The sequence below is a fragment of the Indicator indicator genome, chromosome 21, assembly GCF_027791375.1.
Source record: "Indicator indicator isolate 239-I01 chromosome 21, UM_Iind_1.1, whole genome shotgun sequence".
NCBI lineage: Eukaryota > Metazoa > Chordata > Aves > Piciformes > Indicatoridae > Indicator > Indicator indicator.
In genome coordinates this window covers 14222712-14250413 of record NC_072030.1, presented here as the reverse complement: position 1 = coordinate 14250413, position 27702 = coordinate 14222712, and the positions used below count along the sequence as shown (strand labels likewise).

The window sequence follows — 27702 nt, the reverse complement described above, 5'->3', positions numbered from 1 at the left end:
AAGGTGTGGAGCCACAAAATTACTCCAGCAGGCTCCATGCTGGGCTCAGGATGTAGAAGCAGCTCTAACACAGAGATGTTGTCACAGGAGTGCCCCTCAAGAGCTCAAAGCTGAGCCTGCAGCATCTCAAACCCAGTGTGATGGTGATGGCAGGGTGGCCAAGCTGCATCACTGTGCTCAGCATCAACACCTGCCCAAGAACCATGGGTGCAGCCCAGGGCCACTCCAGGCTGGGCTGGAGTGTCTCCTACCCTGACACATCTCCACTTGCTCACAACCCAACCACTGTGCCCCAAGGCCACCTCCTGGGTCTGACATTCCCCAGGGCCAGGGCTTTGCTGGTGGGTGGAAGCCCTGGTGCCACCTTCCCTGGCCAGGAGGGTACAGAGCAGAGAGGTAGGTCCCAGCTCCTCATCTTTACATCGCTTTTATTTCACACCAAACAAAGAGAACAGAGGAACCACTTTTGAATCCCAATCCTTCCCCTGCCCCACACCGAACAGAAATAAATAGGTGGGGAGTAGGAAAGATGCCACTTGTCCTGGAAAATAACCATGTCCCAACCCCCCAAACTCTGCCCAGGGATCCCAGGGGACAACACAGCAGCTCTGCAGGGGACAAACCCCACCTGGCACTGCCCAGCAGCCCCAAAGGACCAAGGGAACAGGTTGGAAGCAGAGCTGAGGGACAGAATGGGGGAACTTCGGGTGGCTCAGCCCCAAGGAATTCACTCCAGCCCTTGGAGGGGATCACTCTGGCCCTTGATGGGGCTTGAGGTGCCATCTTCCAAGGTCCCTCACTCTCAGGGGACCCAGCACCCTTTGTCTCCTTCCAACAGGCTCAAGGCCCATCACTGGCTCCAGCCCCATGCGCTCCTCCTGGCTAGGAAATGAAGGCTATGGTGGAGAGAGGGGGACAGTGGCCATGCCACCCTCACTCCTCACCCTCCAGCTTCAGACTGACGCTGCGGGGCTTGGCCCGGGGCAGCCCTGGGGGTGCTGGTGGGGGTCCCCCATCCCTCTCTGCCTGGCTGGAGCCCCGGGACCTCAGGAGCTGGCTCTGCTTGCGTAGGAAGTCAACTGGTGCCGGGCAGCCGTAGGTGCCTTTGCCCAGCACGGGCCGTGGAGGTCCCTTGGGTGAGTTGGCCAATGCTGCTGCCTCCAGCTGAGCCAAGTGGGCCACATAGCCCTCAGACAGGAACTGTGGGACACATGGACAGCCTAAGAGGGTGGTCCCAGCCAGCACATACTCCCTGGCAGGGTCAGAAGTTGTCCCCTGCAGCCCCAGCCTAGCCCCAGCCCCACCACCATACCTGGCACTGGTTGTTGAACTTCTTGACAGCCCGGCCCACGATGTAGATCTGTGTTGGTGGCAGCCCCAGCGAGCTGTAGACAGAGATGTCCTTGGTGGAACCATAGCCAGCAACAATGGTGATCTCCGCCTGTCCATGGGCACAAGCAGGGCATTAGGGCAGGGACCAACCTCTCCTGTGAGGACAGCCACCCACAGGGGACTGGGACACCCTCATTTTACAAAGGTTGGGCTGGGAGCTACCATGCTGTGCCCTGGGCATGGTCCTGGCAGAAGGTCCAGCTCCAAGCATCTCCAGGATGGAGATAGATATGGGGCTGCAGATGCCATCCTCATGGTCCAGCTCTAAGCATCTCCAGGATGAAGATGGATATGGGCTGCAGAACAACCCACGCTACCCCTCCAACACTTTCTGCTCATGTTCCCAACCCTGCCAGCGCCCCCATGTGCCCACCTCGGTGCGCAGGCTCTGCAGGAAGGCAGCTTTCTGGCGCAGGGGATCGTGGGTGAGCCCATCACAGAAGGAGACAGCACCATGGGGGAAGTTGTGCTGGGAGAGCCAGGCCACCACGCGATGCTTCTGCATGTCGGGGCGCCCTGTCACGTAGATGATCATGTACCCCGAGTCCTGCCAGTGCCTAGGAGGGGACACATCTTGGGTAGGGACAGTCCTGCTGCTGGGAAGCCACCAAGCAGCTGGTACATCTGCTCCACCATGTACTGGAGTGATCCCAGAGAGAGGGAGACAAAGCTGGTGAAGGGTCTGGAGAACAGCTGTGGTGAGGAGCAGCTGAGGGAGCTGGGGGTGTTGAGCCTGGAGAAAAGGAGGCTGAGGGGAGACCTTCTGGCTCTCTGCAGCTCCCTGCAAGAAGGCTGGAGCCAGTTGGGGCTCAGGCTCTTCTCCCAAGGAACAAGTGACAGGACAAGATGAAAGGGACTCAAGTTGCCCCAGGAGAGGTTTAGGCTGTATATGAGGAACAATTTCTTGCCCTTCAGGGTTGTCAAGGCCTGGCCCAGGCCTGGCCCAGGCTGTTCAGAGCAGTGGTGAAGTCCCCATCCCCAGAGGGTGTCAGAAATGTGCTGAGGGCCGTGGTTTAGTGGTGCCCTGGCAATGCTGGGTTAAGGCTTGGACTCCATGATCTTAAAAGCTCTCTTCCAACCCAAACAATTCTGTGATGCTCTGATCTCCAACACATCACACATGGGTGCTGCCTCCAAACCCTTCCTCCTCCCAGGGATTTTGGCAAGGCTGAAGGCACAGCAGAGCTGTGGGCTATCACAGCAGGCTTCAGGACCAAAACCCGGAGCAGGCTGTTTTCCCAGCAGCTCAAAGATGCTGTGAAAAGTGGGCGTGGGTGGGAGATTCCCCAACTCATCCCAAGAAAGGAACCTGCTCTGATGTTCCCACTACTCCACCTGGGTTGTCACCACCCCTTGAATGGAGAAGGAGATTCTCCTGTTGTTTGAAGGACACCTACCTTACCACATCGACAGCTCCTGCCCGCACCTTGGGGTCACTGCCCATGATGGAGACGCTGGCGGTGAAGGAACCATCGATGCTGAACACGACAGACTCCGTGCCCCGGGCCACCACCGTCAGGTATGCCTCGGCATAGCTGTGGTCCCCCCTGGCATGGGAGAGCAGAGTGGCTTGGCACCAGCTCTACCACAGACAGGGAGCAGCTGGACCTCTGCTAAAAGGGGTAGAGGAGGAAGCAAGGTGGCACCACTCCCCCTGTCCATGCCTCACCTGACCACCATGCGCACAGGGTAGATGCCGATGGCCAGAGCCTTGTCTGGAGGGATGGTGAAGGTCAGGCGCCCGCTGCCACTTGTCACCTCGGTGCCATAGTACAGCCACTTCCCTGACAGTGGTTGGGTCATGATGTAGATGTCCACCTTGGAGAGGGCGAAGGGCTGAGCATGGACTGCCCCTCCAGATCCTGCCTCATCCCCAGTCTGCAAGCCCTTATGACCTTCCCCACTCTAAGGAGGAACTTGTTCAGCACATCCCTTCCCCTGTCATGGGTGACACTAGCACCATGTCCCCTCCTGGACATCCCAACCCATTTGATAGGGTTTTGGTGGCACCGGTGGGCCCAGCAGTACCTTCTCCCCAGTGAGTGTCACCACGTCCAGGGGTCCGTACATGAAGCGCCCGCTGAGCACCTGGGCTTTGCCCTCGCACACGATCACGTCGCTGGCACGGTGGTTGGCAGTCACGTTCTGCAGGGACACAGTGGGTTCAGCAGCTCATGCCAGGGCCATGGTGCCAGAGGAGTCTCCAAAGTGGCACATGGGCCCCACCTGACATCCTCCTGACAGCCAGAAGTAAACCCTCTTAGCTGTATCGCCCCATGGCCAAGGTCTGGCCAGGGCTAGAATTACAGAATTGGTTGGGTTGGAAAAGCTCTCTAAGATCACTGAGTCCAACTCTCAACCCAACGCCACCATGGCCTAGAGGGCCATGTTCACGTGCTTCTTGAACACCTCAAGAGATGGGGACTCCACCACCTCCCCAGGAAGCCTGTTCCAATGCCTGAACAGTCTTTCAGGAAAGAAATTGTACCTCACGTCCAACCTAAACCTCCACTGGCACAATCTCAGGCCATTTCTTCTCATTCTATCACCTGATAGTAGGGAGAAGAGACCAACCCCCTCCTGGCTCCAGCCTCCTTTCAGGGAGTGAAGAGAACCAGAAGGTCTCCCCTCAGCCTCCTTTTCTCCAGGCTCAACTCAGCTGCTCCTCACCAGCGCTGTTCTCTGGACCCTTCACCCATTCTGTTGCGCTTCTCTGGATCTGCTCCAGCCCCTCAAAGTCTAACATGGAATAAGGGGCCCAAAACTGAGCCCAGGATATGAGGTGTGGCCTCAGCAGTGCTCAGGCCAAGGACACAATCACTTTCCTGCCCTGGTCCTGCTGGCCACCTGGGCACACCCTGGCTCATCTTCAGCTGCTGTCAAACAGCACCCCCAGGTCCTTTTCCACTGGGCAGTTTTTAGCCATTGACCTCAGCCATTGATCCAGCCTGGCCAGATCCCTCTGCACAGCCTTCAACCCTCCAGCAGATCAACGCTGTCACCCGATTTAGTGCCATCTGCAAACTGCCTGAGGGTGCCTCAGTTCCCTGATCCAGATCATTGATAAAGACATTCAAGAGAACCGGGCTCCAGTTCTGAGCCCCGGGGGACACCACTTCTGACCGGCCACCGAGCGGATTTAACTCCCTCGGCACCGCCGTGGCAAAGCTTTGTGGCGCTGCCGGGCAGGGGGCACGTACCCGGATCTTCACTTGGGTGCGTTTGCGCTGCCATTTCTCCCGCGGGATGGCCGGGCTGTAGATGGAGCTCTCCTCGCTCTCCGCCGGCTGCGGCCCCTCCTTTTCCATCACCTGCCGAGCAGGCACGGCCCCGGCTCAGCCTTCACTGGTCCCCGGCCAGCCGTGCCACCCGCCGTGCCCGCCATACCTGCCGCAGGATGAAAGCCACCACGTCGGAAGACTCCCAGTAGCTGGCGTGGAAGAGGTGCGGCAGGGTGATGGTGGGGAAGGCGGTGAGGGCGTCGGGGCAGTATAGGGAGTAGTCGATGCGCTTCGGGCCCCACCAGCGCTCCAGGACTGTGGGGAGAGAGGGAATGAAGCCAGCCCCGCACCTCATCGTCCCGAGGTGCCAGCACGGGATGGGCAAGGGTGGCACTTACTCTTGACGACTTCACTGGTGCTGGCAGGAGTTGGGGGGTCCCCTGGCTCATTGCCCCTCCAGAAGCCCCCAAAGCTGCTGGTGGGGGTAGGAGGAGCAGCAATGTCCACCTCAGGCAGGAACAGCGCAGAGTGCATCTGCAGAGCTTCCGCTGTGGAGAGGGACAGGTGAGGACAGAGCTCCCTGGGGACACCAACCACCCTCCACCACAGCCCCAAAGACCAGGGGCAGGGCTCATACATCCCTTTCCCCCTACCCGAGTCGAGCTGTGGCTGCTCTGGGTACCCCAAGCACAACACCACAGCCCATAATGCAGCCCAGGGTACCCAGGACCAGCCTGGCACTGGTGCTGCTTACCCAACAAGGACGAGGTGCCATCACCCAGCGGGTACTTCTGGTAGCGGGGCACGCTGAGGGGTGGGACAGCATGGAAGGCCTTGGCCAAGAGGGGCTCCAGGCGAGAGGCACAGGGGTCGGCAGCGTGGAAGAGGTTGTAGATCTGCTCGCAGGCAGGACGTAGCTGGGCAACTGTGGCACAGAAAAGGGCTTGGGGCTGCCCAGCCTGCATGGCCAGGAGCCTGACAGGCACTGTAAGGGGGGCATGAGGGCTGCGGGGCATGGGGCAGTGCAGCCAGGAGCTCAAAAGCCAGCAAGGAGAAAGAAAGATTCAAACCCAGGACATCAGGGACAGGTGGGGGACAGGCTGGGGCTGGCATGGAGCAGGGAAGGGGATGGTCAAGGAAAAGGACAACTGGGCACACACTGAGACCAACACCCACAAAACCAGGGTTGGGCATGGAAAAGGCTCACATCCAGGACACTGGTGACTGACAGGGGACAGGTTTGGGCTGGCACAGGGCAGGGAAAGGGACATCTGGGGAAGGGGAAACTTGGGCACCCAACAACGCACACAAAACCAGGGTTGGGCATGCAAGGGGCTCAAAGCTAGCACACTGGTGACAGCCAGAGACAGGCTGGGGCTGGCATGAGGTAGGAAAAAGAAACATTTGGAGAAGAGGATGCTCAGGAAAGGGGCCACTCAGGCACGCACCAACACTGATGCCCATGCAGACAGGGCTGGCTGTGCCAGGGGCTCAAACCCAAGCGGGGCTCTTTGGGAAAGTCCTGTGGGGCTCAGGCTGGTAGGGAACAAGGAGAGGACAAGCAGGGATGAGGGCTGGAGGCCCATGGGGAGGGTTGGATGCTGGCACAGGGGCTGGCACCACAGCTGGCAGGGCTCCTCACCATCCAGAGCGGGCATGACAGTCTTGCGCAGTGCGAGCACCAGCCCCAGCGGGGAACCAAAGAGGAAGAACCCAGAGACCTTGAAGTCAAGACGAGAGCTGCTGCCCTCTGTTCCATCACTGCTCCGTGGTCCCTCTACCTCCTCAGTGGCCTGCAGGCTGGGAGAGTTTGGGACAGTTGAAATGAAGAGGGATGGCACCATCCTGGGGGAAAAGCTGTGCCTGGCAGGGCCCTGTTGGCCCAGAGGAGCTGCTGGAAGTCGGAGAGCTTCGGGAAGACATTGGAACAGGCTGCCCCATGCCATGGACTTGATGATCTTAGAGGTCTTCTCCAGCCTTAATGATTCTATGATTCTAAGACAACCCTGAGGCAGGCTGCCCCACGTCATGCTCCTTCCCAAGCTGGGATGATGGGAAATTCCCAGGAAATTCCCAAGCAGATGATAAATTTACTCTTTCCATTGTTTGTTTGTTTTTTTTTTTTTCATGGAAAAATGAGTTTGGAGAACAGCAGGGCCCTTGTGGGTATGGGCTATGGTGGTACTGATTGTTCCCCCCTTCAGCCTCACCTGGAGGAAGAGCTGTGATGCTGGCTGTCCCCTTGCTCCTGGCACGGTTGCTGTGCCCCCAGCTCTGGGCTGGCCTGGCTGGACCCCATGGTGTCTCCATCTGTCCCATCAGCCAGCGGGTCCCGGCCACCACACAGCTCTGGGGAGATGGGCTCCGTGCTCTGGGAGACAAGAGCCATCATCTCCCAGCTGAGCACCCACCCTGCACCCCAGCACCCGCCCTCCCCGAGGCCAGTTGGTTACTGGGGGTGCTGGCACTCACCAAGCTGCCACGGCGACTGCTGCTGCGGCTGCCCGCGGAGCCTGCCCGGCTCTGGCAAAGGGCATCAAACCCCAGGATGCCACCCACGCAATCGCCCAGCAGCACCACCTGCCAATAGCACAGGGAGCCATGCCCAGGGTAATGAAGGACGGAGCCTCCAAACCCTTGACACAAGGTCAAGATGGCTCCCAGGGGAGCCCCCCTTAAAGCCCAAGTCCCCTCTAACCTGGCCACAGAAGCCAGCCCCTTCTGCAGAGTGCAGGAAGGTGCCATAGGCCTGGTTGGCACGGGCAATGACGGCACCCACGGCGTGCTGGTAGCTCCCCGAGGAGGTGGCCAGCAGCGGGAGGGCAGCCAGCGGGATGTGGTCCTGGCTGCTGGACAAGCTGTCCCTGTCGTGGCTGTAGGGGCTGAGCCTGAGAGGGACATGAAGAAGGAGGAGGATGAACAAGGCTGCCCTGATGTCCCAATCTCATGGCACGTGCTCATCCCAGTGCTGCACCCAGAGGTATCTCCATCCCATCCCCTGTGCCCTAGGCAGAAGAATCACAGAATTGTTTGGGTTGGAAGAGAACTTTAAGATCACGGAGTCCAACCCTTAATCCAGCACTGCCAGGGCACCACTAAACTATCACCCTCAGCACCACATTTCCATGACTTTGAAACCCCTCTGGGGATGGGGACTCTGCCATTGCTCTGGACCTCTGCCCTGGCCTTGACAGCTCTCAAGGGCAAGAAATTGTTCCTCATGTCCAACCTAAACCTCCCCTGGGGCAACCTGAGGCCATTTCCTCTTGTCCTGTCAATTGTTCCTTGGCAGAAGAGACCAACCCCCACCTCACTCCAACCTCCTTTCCCCTCAGCCTCCTCTTGCTCCAGGCTCAACAACCCCAGATCCCTCAGCTGCTCCTCACCATTCCTGTTCTCCAGAACCTTCCCCAGCTTTGCTGCCCTTCTCTGGACCTGCTCCAGTCCTTCAATGTCCTTCTTGGAATGGGGGCCAAGAACTGAACCCAGGATGCAAGGTGTGGCCTCAGCAGTGCCCATTCCAGGGGGACAATCCCTGCCCTGGTCCCACTGGCCACACTCTTGCTGATCCAAGCCAAGATACTGGTGGCCTTCTTGGCCACTTGGGCACACCCTGGCTCATCTTCAGCCACTGCCACCAACTCCCCCAGGTCCTTTCGCACCAAGCAGTTCCCAGCTCCCTCAGCCTCTCCTCATAGGGCTTGTACTCCAGACCCCTCCCCAGCTTTGTTGCCCCTCTCTGGACACATTCCAGCATCTCAACATTTTTGTTGAGCTGAGGAGCCCAGAACTGGACACAGCACTCAAGGTGTAGTCTAACCAGTGCTGAACACAGGGGCAGAATGACTTCCCTGCTCCCGCTGGCCACACCATTCCTGATCCAGGCCAGGATGCCATTGGCCTTCTCGGGGTAGCTTCCCATGGGGACAACCCCCCTGTTTGCCCCACAGCACTGGCACAGGGGCGCCGCTATCCCTACTTGGAGACGAGTGCGTAGGCAGCGGCACAGATGGGCGGGCAGGGCACCAGGCGCAGGGCCACGTGTCCCAGCGCCTCGGGGAAGTGGACGCGGGTGACGGCGTCGAAGGTGGCAGCCAAGGTCTGCACGTCTGCCTGCTTGGAGCCCGGCTCCCCAGCTCCCTGGTCCAGGATGTTCCCGCTGTGGAGGATGAGGAAGAGAGCGTGGATCCGGCACGCCTGCGCCGTGCTCTCAGCCGAGCTGCCCTGTGGGAAGGAGAGCCTGGCTGTTGGCACCCTGTGCCAGGGGGAGGGGACGTGGCTGGAGGGAGGGGACAAGAGGGACGCTCACCTCGGGGAAGCTGGATGTCCCCAGACCTTCACCATCCACCTTGGTGGTGCTGGATCCATCTCCTGCGAGTATGCAGCCACAGTAAGCCCAGATGGGGCGTCCTGGTGAGGGTCACCCCCTTCCCAGGACATCCATGCTGGGGTTTGGGGGCTACTCACTACTCACCCCTCACCAAATCACCCCTCACCCACTCACCCCTCACCCCTCATCCACTCACCCAGTGCCTCATCCAGCTCTGCTGGTCGCTCCAGCGTGTCCAAGAAGTCATTGGAGCTCCACTTGGTCATCTCCTTCGCAAAGACCTCATCGCTGTCAGACAGGTCCTCTGTGGCGGCAGGGAGAGGACAGAGCATGGGTGAGGGGAACAGCCCTGTGCCTGCACTCCCACCCCAAGAAGCTGGTGCCTGGTCCTGGCCAAGCCATGAGGCTGCCCCATTGTACCGTGGGCATCAAAAAATTCCTCTTCGGAGCTGTTCTCGGAGTCACGAGCGATGTTCTGCATCCGCCACTCGGACAGGCTCTGAGGAGACACCCCCCCTGCCACCAGCATGAGGTCAGCACCCACAGCACCCCACAGCTCCCCCTGGACCCAGAGACCCTCAAGAGACCCATGGCCACCCAAGGAGAACCAGGACTATCTCTAAGCCACCTAGGGCCTCCCCAGGAGAACAAGGGCCAGCCCTGAGGCACCCAGAACCCCACAGGGAGACCCACGGCCATCCCAGGAAACTGAAGACTTCCTGTGGAGCATGCAGAGCTTCCCCAAGAGACCTAGAGCCCCCTCCAAGAGACCCGGGGCCACCCCTGTGACACCCAGAACCACCCCAAGAGACCCAAGGTTATCCCTGTGGCATCACAGCCATCCAAGGAGACCCAGGGCCACTCCAGGAGACTGAAGACCACCCCTGGAGCACCCAGAGCTTTATCAAGAGACCCAAAGCCACACCAAGAGACCCAGGGCCACCCAATGATACCCAGAGCTGCCCTCAGGAGTCTCAGGGGCACCCTTTGGGAACCCAAATTCTCCCAGGAGACCCAGACCACAGAAGCAAGGGTCCCCCTAATATATTTCTGATGGAGAGCAGCAGCAGCAGCTGGGGGCCAAGGGATCGCATCCCACCCACTCAGAACCTGGTCTCTCACCTCCATGCTGGGAAGAGTAGGAAGACCGAGAAGAGGTGGACCACTGCTTGGCAAATGAGTCATCAGGGGAGGCATCGTCCACCCCCTGCACCTCAGTCCCCTCCTGCCCGCTGGCACTCCCCGGCTCCAGCCGCCCCTCCGGGCTGGGTCCAGCAGTGGAGGGTTCCTCAGCGTCACCACACTTGGCCATCTTCTGTGCCAGCATCCTCGCCGTCTCCTCCTCCAGCTGCCGGATGTCCTCCATGGTCAGGTCTGTCCACTCGTCCTGCCAGCACCACGCTTGGCGGTGGGCCCTCAGCATCACCTTCCGCAGTCCTGCCACGGGCACGGGGTGGAGGGGGGAAGCAGTGGGCAAAAGGAACCCAGAATAGACCCAGGGCTCCTCAAAACTGTCCCAGTCCACCAAAGTCGAGGTGCTGGGGGGGTGGAGGGCTCACCACACTCACCCACGTCGTGAATGAACTGCTCAATCTTGGACTGCATCCCCCAGTAGCGGAACTCCACCTTGCAGAGCTTGTAGGCACACATCAGGGGCCCGCCGGCAGCTGTCTCCAGCCAGTCGTCCCCCAAAGGACCTCGTCCTGTCTTGGCCGAGTGGTAGAGCTTGGGGTCCTCCTCAGGCTTGTATTCACCAGGGGAGATGGGGTCCCGCACGATGTCGATAGTGTCTGCGAGGGGGGATGGCACTGATCACTCTACAGTGCTTGGCAAGGGCAGACTGAGGGTCAGGAGGCTACAAAAGGATCTGGCCAGGCTGCAGCGATGGTCCAAGACCAATGGGATGAGGTTCACCAAGGCCAAGTGCTGGGTCTGGCACATGGGTCACAACAACCCCAGGAAGGCTCCCAGCTGGGGGCAGAGTGGCTGGAAACTGCCTGGTGGAAAAGGACCTGAAGGGGTTGGTGACAGCAGCTGGAGGTGAGCCAGGGGGTGCCCAGGTGGCCAAGAAGGCCACCAGCATCCTGGTGCGGCCAGCAGGACCAGGGAAGTGATTGTGCCCCTTGGACTGGACACTGCTGAGACCACACCTCAAATTCTGCATTCAGTTTTGGGCCTCTCACTCCAAGAAGGACATTGAGAGGCTGGAGCAGGGCCAGAGAAGGGCAACGAAGCTGGGGCAGAGTCTGGAGAACAGGACTGGGGAGGAGCAGCTGAGGGAGCTGGGGGTGTTGAACCTGAAGAAAAGAAGGCTGAGGGGAGACCTTCTGGCTCTCTGCAGCTCCCTGCAAGGAGGCTGGAGCCAGGTGGGGGTCAGGCTATTCTCCTTAGTAACAAGTGACAGGACAAGAGGAAATAGCCTCAAGTTGCCCCAGGACAGGTTTAGGTTGGACATGAGGAACAATTTGTTGCCCTTGAGGGTTGTCAAGGCCTGAACCAGGCTGTCCAGGGCTGTTGTGGATTCCCCATCCCTGGAAGGGTTTCAGAGCTATGGAGATGTGGTGCTGAGGGCCATGGTTTGGTGGTGCCCTGGCAGTGCTGGGTCAAGGGTTGGACTCCATGATCTTGAAGATCTTTTCCAATCCAAATGATTCAATGATTCCATTATTTAAGACCCCCCTCAGGCACAAAAATCTCAGAGGACACCCACGCAATTACTTCCCCAGGCTATGCACCCAACACAGCCAGTAGGACACACTCTACCCTGTAGCTCTACAACCAACAGCACCCTTGGGTGCACCTGAACATGTCCCATCCCTAAGTGGGGCCTGATCCAGCACACCATGGCTGTGAGGGAACAGGGGGAGGCAGTGAAGCATGCAGAGATCTGAGCATTAACCAGGAGGTCTGGCAGCTGGTGAGTGGCCCTGGTGACCACGGGGGATGTGGGGGCTGGTGCTGGGGATGAGCTGCATAGAGCAGCTTGGTGAGTCCCACCAGCTACGCCCCCCAAGCTCCCAGCCCCAAGGGCTCCCCCAAAACCATGGTATAGACACAGCAAAACCACCCCTTGACCCAAGAGGAGCCCCCACTGAGATAAGAGTGTGATGGCAATGTCCCTCTGTCCCCAAAACAGGGGCAGCTACCCCAAAATTGGAGGCAGAGCTCTTGGATGGCACCCAGGAGAACAGAATCCAACAGATCTTGGGGGGGGGGTTGGGTCCAATCCTGCACAAAACCACCATCAGTTTGACTGCTCCAGCCCCTTCTCCAGGCCAGTTCCCTCCCACCCAGTCTGGTGGGGGGTCCTGAGAAGGTCCTGGGAGGTCCCATGGCACCCCACTGGTGCACCTTCTCACAGAGCTTTCCTCAGCCAGCTCTCCCCACCCATACCCAGACTCTTCCAGACTTCACATTTATTTTCCCATAGCCTCTTTCTCCAGCTTGGGCCAAAAAAATAAGGAGAAAAAAAGAACTTTTAAGATTCAAGAAGTGAGAAACCATCACAGGACAGGAGCTCCGAAGTGAGGTTTTTCCTGTGGTGGATAAAAATTTCAAAGCACCATAACCCCTCCAAACTTTCCCAGGGTAGGAAAGCAGCACCCACAGTGCCTGAATTGCGTGGTAGAAGTTGAGAGGACACCCCAGGGCTGGCATTTGCTTTCTGCACAAGCCCATGCTGATGGATGTTACCTGGGCTGGGCTGCAGTGGTGAGGGAAGCACAAGCCCTTAAATTGATGCCCCACAGGCTGGTGGCATCAAGGAGGTGAGACAGGGCCTGCTGTGCCCCAGCAGCTCCCAGGAACATCACTCACATGATGCCTGCTGGGTCTGTCTGAACATCCAGGGGTCATCCCTTCAGCTCACCCTGACAATGATTCCACTGCCCTTTGAAAGGTGAGATGGGGTTTAAATCTATCACTGCTACAGGACACCCAGGGCGACAGCACAGAGCTGGCCAAGAAAATTCCAACAGGATCACTGCTGGGGACAGTCCCTCCCTGTCCCCATCCTGATAGGAGTCAAGAAGCCACCCAAGACACCACGAGCCTGCGGGATGGGCACTGGTGGGGGGGGAAGAAATCCAGCAGTGGGCACAGTGCTCTGCCCTGCCTGCCTTCAGTGGTGGCAGGAAGAGAATTTGTGTGCCCCCAGGGCCCAAGCTGCCAGCATCCCAGCCGGACATCCTCGGTGCCACCAGAGCCAATGAGAGAAATAGGTCAGATGAATCATTTCCTCCCAGTGCCTATTTTAGGCCTCCATTTTAAGAAGCAGCACGTCACACTCTGCACTCCAGCGCCTAAAACAACCGCCAGGAAAGGGAGACTGCAGCAGCCAGGGCCAGACCCACCACTGAAGGAGAAATCCCAACGCCGGGCTCCCAGCTCGGCAGCTCCAGAGGGAAATGGGCCCCAGGAATGATCTGGAGCAAAGCCCTGAGGAGCAGGAGAAGCAGGGCAAGGGGTGGGAAAATGGGGACAAGCTTTTGCAGCTCCCTCCTCCTGATCTAAAATGCTCTGTCGGAGTTTGGTGTGGGGTCTGTGCACACCCAAATTGGGACTGGGAAAGGAAAACCAGGAGCTGGGACATGGAAAGAGAAGGGAGCAGGCTGGGGCTGGGAAGGGGAGGGCTACAAACAAAAATATAGGCAAGAGAAGGAGATGGAGAATGAAATCAACCCCCCCGAAATGTCTCTAATGGTTGAGTAGTGCTGCCAAGGGAGTGGGCATGAGGGACTGGGGCAGAGGGGATTGGGGCACAAAGGTTGGGGCAGGGGAATTGGGGCACAAACACCCTCCCCTGCCACATTTACCCCATAACTGTCTCCAAACCAAAGCCAAGACCATGACAGACACCAAGCCCCTCACACACTGTGGCACACCCAGGCACCACGTGGGCACTGCAGCAGGCATTGGGTGCTGCCTGGCACCCCAAGCCACCCCCATCATGGTTGCACCCACCCAAAATCCTCTGCCTCTTCTCAGCTGCACTCAGGTTGAAGATGTTGGTCTGCTGGCCAGCATCTGGCCGGTAGTAGGTCTCGATCTCGATGGAGAACTTCTCCACAAAGGGACAGGTGTACCTGGGAGGGGGGAAACACATGGGGACAAGGATGAGCCTGGTGACACAGCCGGCCTCACATCCCACCCCCACAGCCCCTGTGGGGTCCCACCTGGTGCGGGTGTAGGGATAAGCATTCCAGGATTCCTCTTCCACCTGCAGAGCAGCTTTGGGGAGCAGGGCCCGAAACCAGCTGGGGATGTGGGAGCCCACATGGTAGATCTTGTGGGTGTACTGGCCATTGCCACCTGGGCCATCGGTGTAGGGGCGGTTGGCCAAGATCTCCACCCCGCTGCCCTCACCACTCGATTCTTCCCGGCTCTTCTTCTGTGGGGAGAGCTGACAGCTGAGCATGGCCCCCCCCAAAACCCTAAAGCTTGGCACCTCGCAGCCTCTTGTCCCCACATCCTTACACAACCCAGCCCCGCACCTACTCCCAGGATACCCGAGTTGACTCGGTGACCCCAAAACCCACCCAATCCTCACTGACACCCCTGACATCCTGCCAATCTCTTGGGGACAGCTTCAGGCCCCCCTGCACTCTCCATGCTCAGCTCTGTAGTACCCTACAACCCTCAGGCTCCATGCTCTGCCCCATAGCACCCTGCACCCCCAGTGCTCAGCCTCATGGCTTCCTGTACCCCACAGCCCCCTGCACATCCTCAATACACATCTCCACAGCCCCCTGCACCCCCCAGGCCCCATATTCAGCCCCTTGGCACCTCCAATACTCAGCCCCATAGACCCTTGTGCTCCCCAGACCTCAACTCTGCAGCTCCCTGCACCCCCCATACTCAGCCCCGCAAAGCCCCACCTGGATCATGTAGAGCTGAGCCACCTGGTACTCCTCCAGGCTCATGGGCAGCAGGATGTGGTACTCCTTGATGAGCATGGCGGCGGGGGACAGCCCGGTTCGGCCCAGTCTAACCTGGCCAGGCCCTGCTCAGTGAGGCCTGGCTCAGTCCAGCTCGGTTCACCCTGGCCCAATTCGGCTCAGCCCGGCCCGGCCCGGCCCGGCTCAGCTCAGTCCAGTGCAGTCCAGTCCCCCTCGCCTCGGCCCGGCCCAGTTTGCCTCGCCTCGGTTCGGTTCGGCTCAGCCCGGCCCGGCCCGCTCAGCTGCCGTTCCCATGGCAACGCGCCCCCTGCCCGTTCGGCTCCGCCCGCCTCGCGTTCGGCTCCACTCGATTTCACTCGGCTCTTTCCGGCTCCACTCGCCCCCGGCGCTGCCTCCCCGCACTCCCGCCCGCCCACCCAGCGCAACCCTGGCCCCGCCAAACCTGCGCTACTCCGAACCGGCCCCTCGCCCCGTGACATCACAGCCCGTTCCCACGGTGACAACCGTGACGTAGGGGAGGGAGGGGGAGAGGGCAGGGGAGCGTGACGTCAAAGACGGAAAGCCGGGGAGCGCCGCTGCACGGGCGCTACGCAGCTGCTGGCACCAGTCAGTGCCCCGCACCCCTTCAACCTCTTCGGGATCGACTCCGCGGGAACGGGCTCTGCCGGCCCCGGGATCTCTAAAACGGGGGCTTATTAAAAAGAACGCCCATTTTTTTAAGCATTAAAAAGAGTGGTTTGCTCATTTCTGCACTTCCTGGCCCAGGAACACAGCTCTAAGACCACCACCTCCCCCCATACCCTCAAGCGCTGCTCCAAGCCTTTCCCCATCCCCGCTCTTCCCCCAACACTGTCCCCCCTCCCCCTGGCAGCGCTCCCTCAAGACCCCCTCACCACCGAAACTCTGCTGATCACCTCAGCACTCCCACCACCACCCCAACCCTGCTGCAGGTAGGCAGTCAGAATCCCAACCATGTCCTTTTATTTATAAAAACACGCATTTTATAAAGAGCGGAGAGTGCGGGCAGCACGGTGCCCTCCCCCTCCCCGCCGCCAGCGGGGCAGGGACACCGTGGGGGGTGGTCCCGGGGTGGGGCAGGGGAGGGGGTCCCGGGTGACAGCAGCCGTTACGTGCGGGCGTTTCGCTCTGTCTCTGCCAGGCACTCCCTGACCAGCGCCCGGGCGTGGATGATGCCTGTGGGGAGAAGCAGAGGGACACCCCACATCAGCCTCCTGACCCTCTCCTGTCCCGCAGAAAGTGGAGAGACCCCCGGACATGCAAGACCGATGATCACCCGGGGTGTATCGTTCGTCGTCCCTCCCTTCCATCCCTACCCCGTTTCAGCCGCTCCATGGCACTCTTGCTGCCGGCGTAGGTGGGACGGATCTCCTTCCCCATCTCCTCGATGACGGAAAGCAGGTCCGTGTAGGTGCTCTGAGAACCCTGAGCCCCGGGGGGCTTCATCGCCTACGGGACGGGAGGCGGGAGCACAGAGGGGCTAAGAGCTGTCCCCGCCGCCCCTAGCCCCGCCACCGGCCGTCCCCACCCCACTTCTCACCTGCACGTAGCCCATGGACGGCGGCCCGAAGTCATTGAAGAGAGGCCGGAAGGGGGCTGCAGCACCGGGGACGGAGCCGGAGGGTGACGGGACGCTCGTGGCTGCAGGAAACGGAGCATTACCGGCCGTATCCACCCCCATTCCCTCCCTTCCCCGGTATTCCCACGGTTACCGGAGGGTGCGCTCACCGGCGGGAGGTGCCCCCGGCCCCGACGGGGCGGGGCTGGCGCTAGCGGCTCCGGGGGTAACAGGAGCGGGAGCGATTGGCTTGTAGGACATCCCCGACGGCCGCCCGCCGCTCCCGGCTCCCTGGAGCGCGGCGGGGGTCGGTGAGCGGCCCCCGCGCTCGCCCCGCCGCTTATACCGGCGTTTCCCTCCGCTCCTCAGCTCAGCTCAATCTCGCGGAACCCGACCCAGCTCCGCGGAGGCGGCTCCGGCTCGGTTCCGTCGCGTAGGACCCACCGCGGCCTACTCTGACCCTGCCCCCCCCCACCCCGGCCACCACCGCCGCCGCCGCTCGCCCTGATGACGCCTGCGCGCGCCGACGTCTTGACGTTGTCACGCCGCCTCGCGCCGACCTCCTCCCGCCAGTTACTGTGAAGGCGCGCGGCAATACCCCCGCCCCTTGTCCATAACCCAGCCCTGATCAGCAGCCCCGCCCCTTTTCCCGCGGCCCCGCCTCCGTGTCGCTAACCACGCCCCTTCGTATTGGCCCCGCCCCTTCTCTCTTCCGACGCCACCTTGCCCCGGGAAGGGGGCTTCTGCTGCTGCCACCCCTGGTACCGGCTCCATCGAGCCCTGTGTCACCTCTCCCGACATAGGGCTGGTGCTGGGGAGGTGAATTTGGGACCAGGGTTCCCATGTCCCTGTTGGGGAATATTGCAGCTGCCCCCCCCAGTACTGGCCCCACCAGCACCTGTGATCCCCCCTGCACCATGGCCCTGGGGATGGGAAGATGAGGGGGTGACCGAGGGGTCCTGATTCCATGTGGGAAAAACGAGTGCAGGGGGGAGAAACTCCCTGGGCCTGTGGTGCCATGAGGAGACACAGGGGTGAGGGGTACAGGGTTGGGGGCCAGGCAGTGATAGTGGAGGTACTGAGTTAGGGGGGGAACATAGTGGTTGTTGTACCCAGTGGGGAGACACAGCAGTCATTGTGTCCAGTGAAATTAGTTGGGACACACACACACAAACTGAAAATGACCAAATTCTCTTTAAACTCAACGTAAAACCACCCAAAAACTCCAGAGAGTTTTTCATTTCAAAAGGGCAAAGACTGAAAAAAATAAACTGGTGCAGACCCCCCACACTCCATTTCCCACCCCATGGGGTCCAGTAACACTCCATTCCCAGTTTCTCTCCTGGCCAGGATGCTGGATCCCTGAGGAGGCTCCCCAGTACTGGGGAGCATCCAAGAGGGCCTCCGCAGCTGAGGGACAATGCTTTACTGGCACTGGGCATGACCAAGCAGGGTCTGGGGTTGGTCAGAGGTGGTAACAGGGCTGGGTGGTAGGTCACACCAGAAGGTCAGCCCTAAATCCCAGCGTAGAGGGAGCACAGGGCTTGGCCTAGAGTGTGGAGGTGGGATTGAGGGAGGGGGGGATGAGCCAATGGAGCCTGGGAGCATTCAGAGGGACAGGGAGCTGCCTACCAGTCAAGGTGGGATGGGAGCCGAAGGAGCAAAGATCAGGGCAAATCTGCAACAAAAAGGGGCCCAGTCTCATCCCATGCTGCAGTTGGACCTTGGTGCATGGCCAAAGGTGAGCATGAGCTCCCTTGGCACTGACCAAGTGAGGACCTTGACCCCAGGGCTTGGGCACCGTGCTGCACCGGCATGGTCCCAGCTACAGCTGGGCATCTCCTCCATGTCCCCCTCCTCTTCGTAAGGCACGGCAGGGGCTCAGGTCCCGGCTTGGATTGGCCACCCTCAGCGTGACATCATCCTTACAAACTCTGCCAGAAGGAGAATGCATAGAGAACATCCTAAACATTCCTGAGGACATTCCCAGCCCCTTCTCTGATCCCTACCTTCAAAGTCCACCAGGCCGTCACCGTTGAGATCCACGTCCTTGAGGATCTCGTCCACCTCCCGGTAATTGAGCTGCTGCCCCAGCAGCTTGCGCATGGCCTCCCGCAGCTCTGCCATGCTGATCTGCCCATCCCCGTTGGTGTCAAACTGCAGAGCAAAACCCCCAGGCATGGATGGCCACCCTCAGCCCATGGCATGTCCCCCACCCCCTGTCCCACACCCCCAGCACAGAATCACAACAGAACGGTAGGGGGTGAAGGGACCTCTGGAGTCCATACCCCCTGCCAAGGCAGGGTCACCTTGAGAAGGACGCATGAACATGTCCAAGCAGGTTTGGAATGCCTCCAGAGATGGAGACTCCACCACCTCTCTGGGCAGTCCCTCTCACCTCACGGAAGGCGTCACGCAGCTCCTTGATGCCGATCATGTCTGCCGTCTCTGCCAGCATCTTGGGGCCCATCAGCTCCACAAAATCATCAAAATCCACTTTTCCACCAGCTGTGGGAGAAAGCTGTCACCAGACTGGGTGGACAGGGATGGTCAAGGCTACTCCTCCTTCTGGCTATGGGAGGAGTACAGTGGGGAGCCCCCACATCCCCCATGCCCTGCCACCTACTGATCTGCTGGGACAGCTCAATGAGCTCCATCTCGGTGGGCATGTAACCCATGGTCCTCATGCACTCGCCCAGGTCCTTGTAGCTGATGTATCCATCACGGTCCTTGTCAAACTCCCGGAATGCCTGCTTCAGCTCTGGGGGTGACAAGTACACTGTCACCAACAGCACCCCAACACTATCACCAACCCAAGACCTCCCAACCGGGCCAAAGACCCCCCCTGTCCTCATCACCAAAGGTCACAGCACCTTCAATCTCCTCAGACCGCAGATCCCGGTCCTGGGAAAAAGAAAAACAGGAAGAGCTGAAGGAGGGATCCTTCTCCCATGGATCCCCCCACAGATCCTGCCCTAAATCCCTGGCAGCATGGTGCCCACTGCAGCAGGCACTCAGGGAGGGGATGGGTACGTACCAGCTGGGTGATAGCAATGCTCTGCCGCAGGAAGATGCAGGCTGGCCCCACCAGCCCTTGCAACACCGAGTAGTTCTGCAGTGGGGGGGACTGTGCTGCCTCTGCCCCCTCCTCAGCATCCCCAGTACCGGGTGTTGTGGGGCCAGAATGTGGCTTCCCATCCTGCAGACACAACAAGCGTCAGCAGTGAGGCAGGAGGGGGCCAAGCCAGGGGTCCCCCCCTCCTCACCCTCCTCCTACACCCCCCCCCAGATGGCCTTACCTTCGTGAGCCTCCGCTCAGGGGTCTTGGTGCAGTTGCCCATGGCTGGGGGCTGCCCCAATGCTCCAGGGCATGCCTAGCCCTGGGGGGCCAGCTGGCACAGAGCCCCCGCCCGGGCAAACCGGGGCCGTGGCCTGAGGCGGGGGGGGGGGGAGTGGGGTGTGAAAGCAGCCGTGGCTGCGTGGGGATTTGAGGTTTTTATGGAATATCTGGGGATATGCAGGGCAGGCGACGGGGGGGCATCATGCCCGCCGCACGCCTTAATCCTCCGGATTATTCCCTGCTTGGCCGCTCTGCTCCAGATGTGGGGAGCTACCCAGCTGTTCCCCAGCCCCATGGCCTCTCCATGGAGGGCACTCAGGTACCCACCAGCCCTACTGTATAACCGGCCCTCTCCCCCCACCACTCATTACCTGCCCAGAAGTGGGGGGCAGCTGGAGTACTGTCTCCTCTGCACCCCACCGATGCTCCATGGGGAACACACCACCATGGCTTGGCCGCCCTCGGCTCCCTGAGGTGCCACGAGTGCTGGAGCCCCCCTGTCTCCGACGTTGCAGAGTCAAGCACAGGCGGCGGCCGCCCCATTTACCAGGGCCATGGGGGCGGGAGGTGCCCCGGCATGCCAGGGGCATAGGGCTGCCAGTCCCCCGCCGCTGGGGCCCACGGAAGAGGAAGAACATGGTGTCTGCTGCCCTGTCCCACTGATCACCGCAGAACCCAGGGGATGGGGAGATGGAGCTGGGGCGGGGGTGGAAACCAGATCCCCCAGCTCCGGTACTCCCTCGCCGGGCCGAGGCCACCGCTGGAGGTGGGGTGGTTAACGTGGGCCCGCATCGGGAGAAAAGGCCTGGGGCGGGGCAATGTGGTTTGGCCCCCCCGGGGCGCTAGAAGGGATTGAGAATGAAGCGCCTCAGGGGACATCGAGGGGGACATCAGGTGAGGCCACCGGGGGCCTCCGGTTACAGCTGCAGACATCCGAGCCGGGCCGGGGCGCAGGGCACGCGGCAGCGCGGGCGCGGGGCCAGAGTGGCCACGCCCCATACAGGAGATCACGCCTCCAACCACGCCCCCACACCACACGGCCACGCCCCTGTCGCTTGATCGGCTGTTGGCCACGCCTCTGCACTGTGATACGTCCTCGCCATAGAGCCACGCCCCCTATAGTGCCCCCTACCGCTCGTCCATCAGTGCTGTGCCTCGCCGCCGGCGCTCGCTGATGACGTCACCACTGGCGCGCCGTTGCGGGGGCGCCTGAAGGTGACGGTGGTCCCGGACCCGGTGGTCCCGGTGTCCGCCCCCGCCCCGCTATGGCCTCACGACAGCTGTTGGCGCTACGGCGCCTGCCCGCTGCTTCCTTCTCGGTGAGTGGGGATGAAGCCGGCAGGGAGATCCGGGAAGGGTCATGCGGGTACCGGTGTTACCGGTGCTGAGTCCGTGTGTCCCTGTAGACAGCGCCCAAGAAGACGCAGTTCGGGTCGCTGCGAGATGAAGACCGAATCTTCACCAACCTCTATGGGCGGCATGAATGGCGGTAAGAGGTGGGAGGGTGGGTGGGGAGTGGGGTACGACGCGGCCCAGCGTGGCCCATCCTGGTGCTACCGGATGTGCCGTGCCCGCAGCCTCCAGGGCGCCCTTCGTCGCGGTGACTGGTACAAGACGAAGGAGATCCTGCTCAAGGGGGTGGACTGGATCCTTGGTGAGATCAAGGCCTCGGGGCTGCGGGGCCGTGGCGGAGCCGGTTTCCCCACCGGCCTCAAGTGGAGCTTCATGAACAAACCCCCGGACGGCAGGTGAGACCCGGACCGGCACCGGTACCACCATGTCCCCGATCCCAACCGGCAGCGGGAAGCCTTGATACCACCTGTCACCCCCGTCTCCAGGCCTAAATACCTGGTGGTGAACGCGGATGAGGGAGAGCCGGGCACCTGCAAGGACCGGGAGATCATGCGGCACGACCCTCACAAGCTGGTGGAGGGCTGTCTGGTGGCTGGACGTGCCATGGGTGCCCGTGCCGCCTACATCTACATCCGCGGCGAGTTCTACAACGAGGCCTCCAACCTCCAGGTGAGCAGCAGGGACAAGGTTTGTGTGAGGTGGGACACCCCACCAGTGGAGAGCTCCTAATGCCCAATTTAGGTTGGACTTTGGGAAAAATGTTTTTGCTGGCCGAGTGGTCAGGTGTTGGAACAGGCTGCCCGGAGAGGTGGTGGACACCCCATCCCTGGAGGCGTTCAAGAAACCTGTGGGCATGGCACTTGGGGGTGTGGTTTAATGGCCTTGGTGGTGTTGGGTTGCCATTTGGACTCGATGATCTTAGAGGGCTTTTCCAAGCCAAACAATTCTATGATCTGCTTGTCCCCTCCCCGCTGCAGGTGGCCATCCGGGAGGCATACGAGGCCGGGCTGCTGGGGCAAGACGCCTGCGGCTCAGGGTACGCCTTCGATGTCTTTGTGGTGAGGGGAGCTGGGGCTTACATCTGCGGCGAGGAGACAGCACTGATTGAGTCCATCGAGGGCAAGCAGGGCAAGCCACGCCTAAAGCCACCCTTCCCTGCTGACGTGGGTATGGCCACCACCTTCTCCTTGGTAATGTGAGGTTTCGTTTCTAGCTGCTGCTTGAGAGCAGGACAAGATCTCCCTAGGATCAGGCGACAGAACAAGAGGCAATGGCCTGAAATTGTGCCAGGACAGGTTTAAGTTGGACATGAGGAGCAGTGTCTTTGCTGCAAGAGTGGTCAGGGATTGGAACAGGCTGCCCAGGGAGGTGGTAGAGTCACCATCCCTGGAAGTGTTCAAGAAACGTGTGGACATGGCACCTGGGAATATCGTTTAGTGGCCATGGTGGTCTTAGGTTGATGGTTGGACTCAGTGATCTTAGAGGGCTTTTCCAACTCAAACAATTTTATGATTCTGCGGTGGCAACTGGATAAAATCATAGCATGACTGAATATTTTGGGTGGAAAGGACCTTAAAGGTTACCTAGACCAAGTCCCTGCAGCCAGCAGTGTCCTAGAATCATCGAATTGTTTGGGTTGGAAAAGACCTTTAAGATCACCAAGTCCAGCCTTCAACCTAAGACTACTGGGGACGCTGTCCACATGTTTCTTGAACACCTCCAAGGATATCCTCAACTACAGCAGTTTGCTCAGAGCACCAAACCTGAACTGCAATGGTGCCAGGGATGGGGCATCTCCCACCTCTCTGGGCACCCTGGGACAGGCTCTCACGACCCTCAGTGCTAAGAATTTCTTTCTTCTCTCCAGTCTGAATCTCTCTTTTAGTTCCAAGCCATCACCCTTTGTCCTGTCACAACAGGCCCTGCTCCAAAGTCTGTCCCCAGCTTTCTTCTCAGACTCTTCAAGTAATGAAAGGCCACCAGAAGGCCTCCCCAAAACGATGGTGACCAGACAAACCCAGTTGTCCCCAAGCCACCCTTCTGCTGCAGGGCCTAGGTAGCCGTTGAAAGCTCCTCCCGTGTGACCTGCGCTAGATCCTGTGGTCTTGCTCTGGCAGGAGGTTTGGACTCGATGCACTCCAGAGGTCCCTTCCAACCCTTCCCATCCTCTGCCCCTGTGATCCAGGTGTCTTTGGCTGTCCCACCACGGTGGCCAACGTGGAGACAGTGTCCGTGGCCCCCACCATCTGCCGGCGGGGGGGTGCCTGGTTCGCCAGCTTCGGGCGGGAGCGCAACTCGGGGACCAAACTCTTCAACATCTCCGGGCACGTCAACACCCCCTGCACGGTGGAGGAGGAGATGTCGGTGCCGCTGAAGGAGCTCATCGAGAAGCACGCCGGTGAGCACTGTGGCACGCCTCTGCCGAGCCACACCGGGACAGCGCTGCTGGGGCCTGACCTCTTAGCCCCCTTCTGTCTCCTCTTCCTCTCTGACAGGAGGTGTCCGTGGGGGTTGGGACAACCTGCTGGCCGTCATCCCGGGGGGTTCCTCCACGCCGCTGCTGCCCAAGTCGGTGTGTGAGACGGTGCTGATGGACTTCGACTCCCTGGTGCAGGCCCAGAGCGGGCTCGGCACAGCTGCCGTCATCGTCATGGACAAATCGGTAAGGGGAGGTGCCCCTGCCCTGGGCCCACCGCTGCCCTGGGGGGGGTCCCTCCTCACCTTATTCACCCTCTTCTCTCCAGACTGACATCATTAAAGCCATCGCTCGCCTCATCGAGTTCTACAAGCACGAGAGCTGCGGGCAGTGCACTCCCTGCCGGGAAGGTGAGTGGGGAGCTGGGCTGGGTGCAAGGGGGGACTGTGAGCTGAGCTTTTGGGGGTCAAGGAAGCAGATTAAGGGTCATCAGTAAATGCTGAGGGGCTCCTCTTGCTGCTGGAGCTGGCTATGGGAATAAATTGTGGGAGGGCACTGCTGGGGACCTCAGGATTCCACTTGCTCATGGATTAGGGGATGTCCAGGAAGCAGGGATCACCCCAGAGATTGGGGGGATCTCCCCAGGGTCTGGATACCCTTGATGCTGCTGATCCCCACTGGGACTGGTGATGGTGGCTGTGGGGCAGCGCATCCCATGCTGGGAAGGGGAGCACGGAGCTGGTTGTGGGCAGGGTGCCAGGGGTACACCATGGGGCACAGTTTGGGGCCAGGGGTGGGGTAGGTGGTGGTCACACCATGGGTCCCCTCATGGCTTGGCCATCCCCACAGGTGTTGACTGGATGAACAAGGTGATGGCACGGTTCGTGCAGGGCAACGCACAGGTGGCTGAGATCGACGCCCTGTGGGAGATCAGCAAACAGATTGAGGGCCACACCATCTGTGCCCTGGGTGATGGGGCAGCCTGGCCCGTGCAGGTGAGAGGTGGTGGTGGGATCTGGAGGGGGTTCCAACAACCTTTTCCCCCTTTCCCCTTAACCCACCTCCTTTGTTCCCTGCAGGGTCTCATCCGCCACTTCCGACCCGAGCTGGAGGAGAGGATGCGGCGCTACGGTGAAGCCAAAGCTCGAGCAGCGTCGGCATAAGGGGGTGGCCCTGCCCTTGGTGGGGGCTTTTTGCGGTGTCACTGGGGACTTCTGGCAGCAGTTTGTGGGGTCCTCAATAAACATTGCTGCCCTGATGGGCTCCTATCGCTGATGGAGCTAGCTGTGGACATGAAATGGGGGGAAGGGGCTGCTGAGGCAGGGGGCAGCTCTGGGTTCTGCTCTCCAGGAATTTGAGGATCTGCAAGAATTGGGGAGAACCCCACCGATTGGGGGATCTCCAGGAAGCAGAGAGATCCCTAGGGGATTCAGCCTCAGGGTCTGGATACCACCCCCCCCCCAAGAGGATATCCTGGTTTTCCATGAGGCTCCACATCCCCTCTTTGGGACTCATGGTGGTTTGAGGCAGCACCAAGCAACCACAGTGCTACACAGCCATGTGTCCCTCCCTGGGGACACCAGTACAGGGGCCTGGACTGGTGCCAGGAGGGGACAGCTGTCACATCCCCAGTGCCCGCAATGCTGGCACCAAGATCCAGCCATGTGCCAGGACTTGGAAGCCGTGGCAGAAGTCGTTTCGAACATGGCTCTTTACTAAGTCACAGCCTGTGACAACATCATCACTCATGGGTGCAGCTGGCAGTGGCTTCCTGGTGTGTGCAGTGACAGTGGCCCAAAAGTTGTCCAGAAAAAGGTGGCCAAAAGAAGGTGTCCAGAAAAATGTGGCCAAAAGAAGGTGGCAGGAAAAAGGGGGCCAGAAGAAGGTGGCAGGAAAAAAACAAAAGAAGGTGGCAGGAAAAAGGGGGCCAGAAGAAGGTGGCAGGAAAAAAACAAAAGAAGGTGGCAGGAAAAAGGGGGCCAGAAGAAGGTGGCAGGAAAAAAACAAAAGAAGGTGGCAGGAAAAAGGGGGCCAGAAGAAGGTGGCCAGCCACAGCATGGGCACCTCCCCACCTGTACACCTGTAAACTGCCCGCCTGGTCACCGAGGGCCCCCCTGTCCCCTCCGTGTCAGGCGGTGGCGCCCTCCCGTGGCCGCGGCGCGGGGCTGGCCGCCGGCACGCAGGTCTTCTTGCGGTAGCGGCCAGGGGCCAGCAGGTCCAGGGTGAGCTCGGTGATGATGGCTGTCAGCCCCCACACCTTGTGGGGGCCGTTGAGGAAGACGGGCAGGGTGTAGCCGTAGCGGCCGCTGGAGCCACGGAAGTGAGTGTAGCCCTGGTTCTCCTCACGCAGCAGGTGGGCCAAGGGTAGGGTGAAGACCTCCTCCACCTGCTGGCACAGGTGGTAAAGGGGTGACAACGCCCCCCCCATCCCCCCGGCTGTGGTGTCGCCGCTCTCGCCAAGGAAAGGGGTGCTGGCCCCAGGCCAACGTGGTGCCACCCACCTCAGCTGGGTTAGGGGTCAGCGTCAAGTCCTCCAGTGGCCCCAAGTTGGCCACCACAGGAGCCACGGTCAGGCCATGCTGGAAGGTGTGGCAGAAAGGGACAGAGAGTGACAACTCCCCAGACCCAAAGTGCCACCTGCTTGTATTGGCACCCTGTGCCCCACTGTGGTACTGATTTGTCACCCAACACCACCCCTGTCTGCAGCCAGTCTTTCTTGTCACCTTAACCCCCTGTCACCTGTGTCTCTGTCACCCCAAACCCATCACCTGTGTCTCTGTCACCTCAAACCCTTGCCACCTCTGTCCCTGTTCCCTTAAACCCACCACCCATGTCCCTGTCACCTCAAACCCCTCTTGCCTGTCATCTTGAGCCCTTGTCACTTGTGTCCCTGTCACCCTGAACCCACCACCTGTGTCCCTGTCACCCCAAACCTCTGCCACCTGTGTCCCCATTGTTCTGAACCTGTCACCCATGTCTCTATCACCAAGACCCTGTCACCTGTGTCCTTGTCACTCCAAATCTTTTTGTAACCTTGTTGGCCTGAACCCTTGTCGCCCATGTCCCTACCATACCCTTGTCACCTGTGTCCCTGTCCCCCTGCCCTTGTGTCCTTGTCACCCCACGTTGTCCTTGCCGTCTCTCCCCCCCTCCCTGTCCTTGTCACCCGGTGTGTGCCCCCCACGCCCCCAGCTGGTGCCCGGTACCCGGTCTGGCAGTGTCCGCAGCTGTCCCCAGACGCTCCTTGTCCCTAACTCCAGCCCCAGCTCCTCCCGCGTCTCCCGCAGCGCCGTGGCCACCTCGTCACCGTCCGCCGGGTCCCGCCGGCCCCCGGGGAAGCTGCCAAAGGGAACGGATCCGATCACAGCACGGACACCCCTACCCCCGCCCGCCGCCCCCCGCGGTGTCCCCGGTGCATGACGTCACTGACATCTACCTGACGTCACCGCTGTGGGGCCCGCCCAGGCGGCGGGACCGTAATGTGTAGAGCAAGGCAGGGCGGCCCCGCACCGAGCACAGCGGCACCAGCACCGCCGCCGCCGCCGCCACCACCGGGCCGCCCCCGCCCCGCCGGGCTCCCGCCGCCAACCGGGCCCGGCACCGCTGCTCGCTGCTGCCGCTCAGCAGCTCCCGCTCCCCCCCGTCCCCGCCGCCACCATCCGGTCCCTGCTTCGACATGGCAGCAGCACCGGAGGCATAGACCGAGGGACAAGGGGGAGGGACCGGAGGGAGTGGAACGGCCGCCCTCTCCCGGTGCCACCTCCTCGGGGTCCGCCCCCTTCTCGGGGTCCGCCCCCTTCTCGGGGCTGCGGCTTTTGGGTAGGGAATGCAGAACGGCCCCACCGGCTATGGAACAACCTCTGCCAGCTATGGAACGCCTGCCATCGGGTGTGGAACAGTTTACTCTGGGTACGGAATAGCCCCCACCAGGTGTGGAACAATCTCTTCTGGGTGTGCAAAAGCCCCCACTGGGTGTGAAACAATCCCATTGGGTACAGAGCAACCTCTTCTGGGTGTGGAATGGCCCCACCAGGCATAGAACCACCTCTTCTGTGTGTGCAACAGCTTCTTCTGGGCATGAACCAACCTCTTCTGGGTGTGGAATACCCCCCCCCGGGTGTGGAACATATAATTCCAAGTGTGGAATGACTTCATTGTTGGGTGTGCAACCCCCCTC

General features: G+C 60.5%; 5 protein-coding genes across 5 annotated transcripts; 1 reads left to right on the top strand and 4 right to left on the bottom strand.

The window, feature by feature from the left end:
* Positions 1–933: 933 nt before the first annotated feature.
* On the bottom strand, positions 934–14897 carry PITPNM1 (phosphatidylinositol transfer protein membrane associated 1). The gene is made up of 23 exons (XM_054390642.1): positions 14820–14897; positions 14118–14332; positions 13906–14027; positions 10512–10733; positions 10066–10380; positions 9364–9459; positions 9140–9247; positions 8923–8984; positions 8593–8837; positions 7312–7501; positions 7086–7193; positions 6824–6984; positions 6256–6413; positions 5368–5538; positions 5012–5161; positions 4780–4928; positions 4593–4703; positions 3421–3537; positions 3062–3210; positions 2790–2939; positions 1766–1949; positions 1313–1441; positions 934–1200 (listed from the first exon to the last, which is right to left on the bottom strand). Exons 1-23 carry the CDS (start codon positions 14895–14897, stop codon positions 934–936), a joined length of 3657 nt encoding a protein of 1218 aa, XP_054246617.1.
* A 974-nt stretch (positions 14898–15871) lies between these two features.
* Positions 15872–16677, bottom strand: CDK2AP2 (cyclin dependent kinase 2 associated protein 2). The gene is made up of 4 exons (XM_054390679.1): positions 16587–16677; positions 16399–16499; positions 16175–16307; positions 15872–16034 (listed from the first exon to the last, which is right to left on the bottom strand). The coding sequence occupies exons 1-4, from the start codon at positions 16675–16677 to the stop codon at positions 15967–15969; spliced, it is 393 nt and encodes a 130-aa protein (XP_054246654.1). The 3' UTR covers positions 15872–15966.
* A 1647-nt stretch (positions 16678–18324) lies between these two features.
* LOC128974147 (calcium-binding protein 2-like) lies at positions 18325–19757 on the bottom strand. Its single transcript, XM_054390678.1, has 6 exons — positions 19716–19757; positions 19290–19320; positions 19043–19177; positions 18815–18924; positions 18426–18573; positions 18325–18350 (listed from the first exon to the last, which is right to left on the bottom strand). Exons 1-6 carry the CDS (start codon positions 19755–19757, stop codon positions 18325–18327), a joined length of 492 nt encoding a protein of 163 aa, XP_054246653.1.
* A 1214-nt stretch (positions 19758–20971) lies between these two features.
* NDUFV1 (NADH:ubiquinone oxidoreductase core subunit V1) lies at positions 20972–24790 on the top strand. Its single transcript, XM_054390647.1, has 10 exons — positions 20972–21075; positions 21163–21245; positions 21334–21504; positions 21595–21778; positions 22087–22276; positions 23295–23507; positions 23605–23771; positions 23854–23935; positions 24375–24520; positions 24605–24790. The coding sequence occupies exons 1-10, from the start codon at positions 21022–21024 to the stop codon at positions 24686–24688; spliced, it is 1374 nt and encodes a 457-aa protein (XP_054246622.1). The 5' UTR covers positions 20972–21021; the 3' UTR covers positions 24689–24790.
* An 863-nt stretch (positions 24791–25653) lies between these two features.
* On the bottom strand, positions 25654–27203 carry NUDT8 (nudix hydrolase 8). The gene is made up of 4 exons (XM_054390433.1): positions 26962–27203; positions 26732–26864; positions 26027–26104; positions 25654–25911 (listed from the first exon to the last, which is right to left on the bottom strand). The coding sequence occupies exons 1-4, from the start codon at positions 27201–27203 to the stop codon at positions 25654–25656; spliced, it is 711 nt and encodes a 236-aa protein (XP_054246408.1).
* Between the last annotated feature and the right edge of the window lie 499 nt (positions 27204–27702).

Excerpts from the sequence above, each read along its gene's own strand:
- PITPNM1 (XM_054390642.1), bottom strand. The coding sequence starts at position 14,897 with ATGCTCATCAAGGAGTACCACATCCTGCTGCCCATGAGCCTGGAGGAG. Across the intron at positions 8,838-8,922 it reads GGACATCCAGCTTCCCCGAG|GGCAGCTCGGCTGAGAGCAC; the intron begins GTGAGCGTCCCT and ends TCCTTCCCACAG. Across the intron at positions 5,539-6,255 it reads TGTCATGCCCGCTCTGGATG|TTGCCCAGCTACGTCCTGCC; the intron begins GTGAGGAGCCCT and ends TCTGTGCCACAG.
- CDK2AP2 (XM_054390679.1), bottom strand. The coding sequence starts at position 16,677 with ATGTCCTACAAGCCAATCGCTCCCGCTCCTGTTACCCCCGGAGCCGCT. Across the intron at positions 16,308-16,398 it reads CGTCCATGGGCTACGTGCAG|GCGATGAAGCCCCCCGGGGC; the intron begins GTGAGAAGTGGG and ends CCCGTCCCGTAG. Across the intron at positions 16,035-16,174 it reads CATGGAGCGGCTGAAACGGG|GCATCATCCACGCCCGGGCG; the intron begins GTAGGGATGGAA and ends TTCTCCCCACAG.
- LOC128974147 (XM_054390678.1), bottom strand. The coding sequence starts at position 19,757 with ATGGGCAACTGCACCAAGACCCCTGAGCGGAGGCTCACGAAG. Across the intron at positions 19,321-19,715 it reads CTGAGCGGAGGCTCACGAAG|GACCGGGATCTGCGGTCTGA; the intron begins GTAAGGCCATCT and ends TCTTTTTCCCAG. Across the intron at positions 18,574-18,814 it reads TGCGTGACGCCTTCCGTGAG|TTTGACACCAACGGGGATGG; the intron begins GTGAGAGGGACT and ends TTTGCTCTGCAG.
- NDUFV1 (XM_054390647.1), top strand. The coding sequence starts at position 21,022 with ATGGCCTCACGACAGCTGTTGGCGCTACGGCGCCTGCCCGCTGCTTCC. Across the intron at positions 21,505-21,594 it reads AACAAACCCCCGGACGGCAG|GCCTAAATACCTGGTGGTGA; the intron begins GTGAGACCCGGA and ends CCCCGTCTCCAG. Across the intron at positions 21,779-22,086 it reads ACGAGGCCTCCAACCTCCAG|GTGGCCATCCGGGAGGCATA; the intron begins GTGAGCAGCAGG and ends TCCCCGCTGCAG.
- NUDT8 (XM_054390433.1), bottom strand. The coding sequence starts at position 27,203 with ATGTCGAAGCAGGGACCGGATGGTGGCGGCGGGGACGGGGGGGAGCGG. Across the intron at positions 26,865-26,961 it reads CCCCACAGCGGTGACGTCAG|CTTCCCCGGGGGCCGGCGGG; the intron begins GTAGATGTCAGT and ends TCCCTTTGGCAG. Across the intron at positions 26,105-26,731 it reads TGCGGACACTGCCAGACCGG|CATGGCCTGACCGTGGCTCC; the intron begins GTACCGGGCACC and ends CACACCTTCCAG.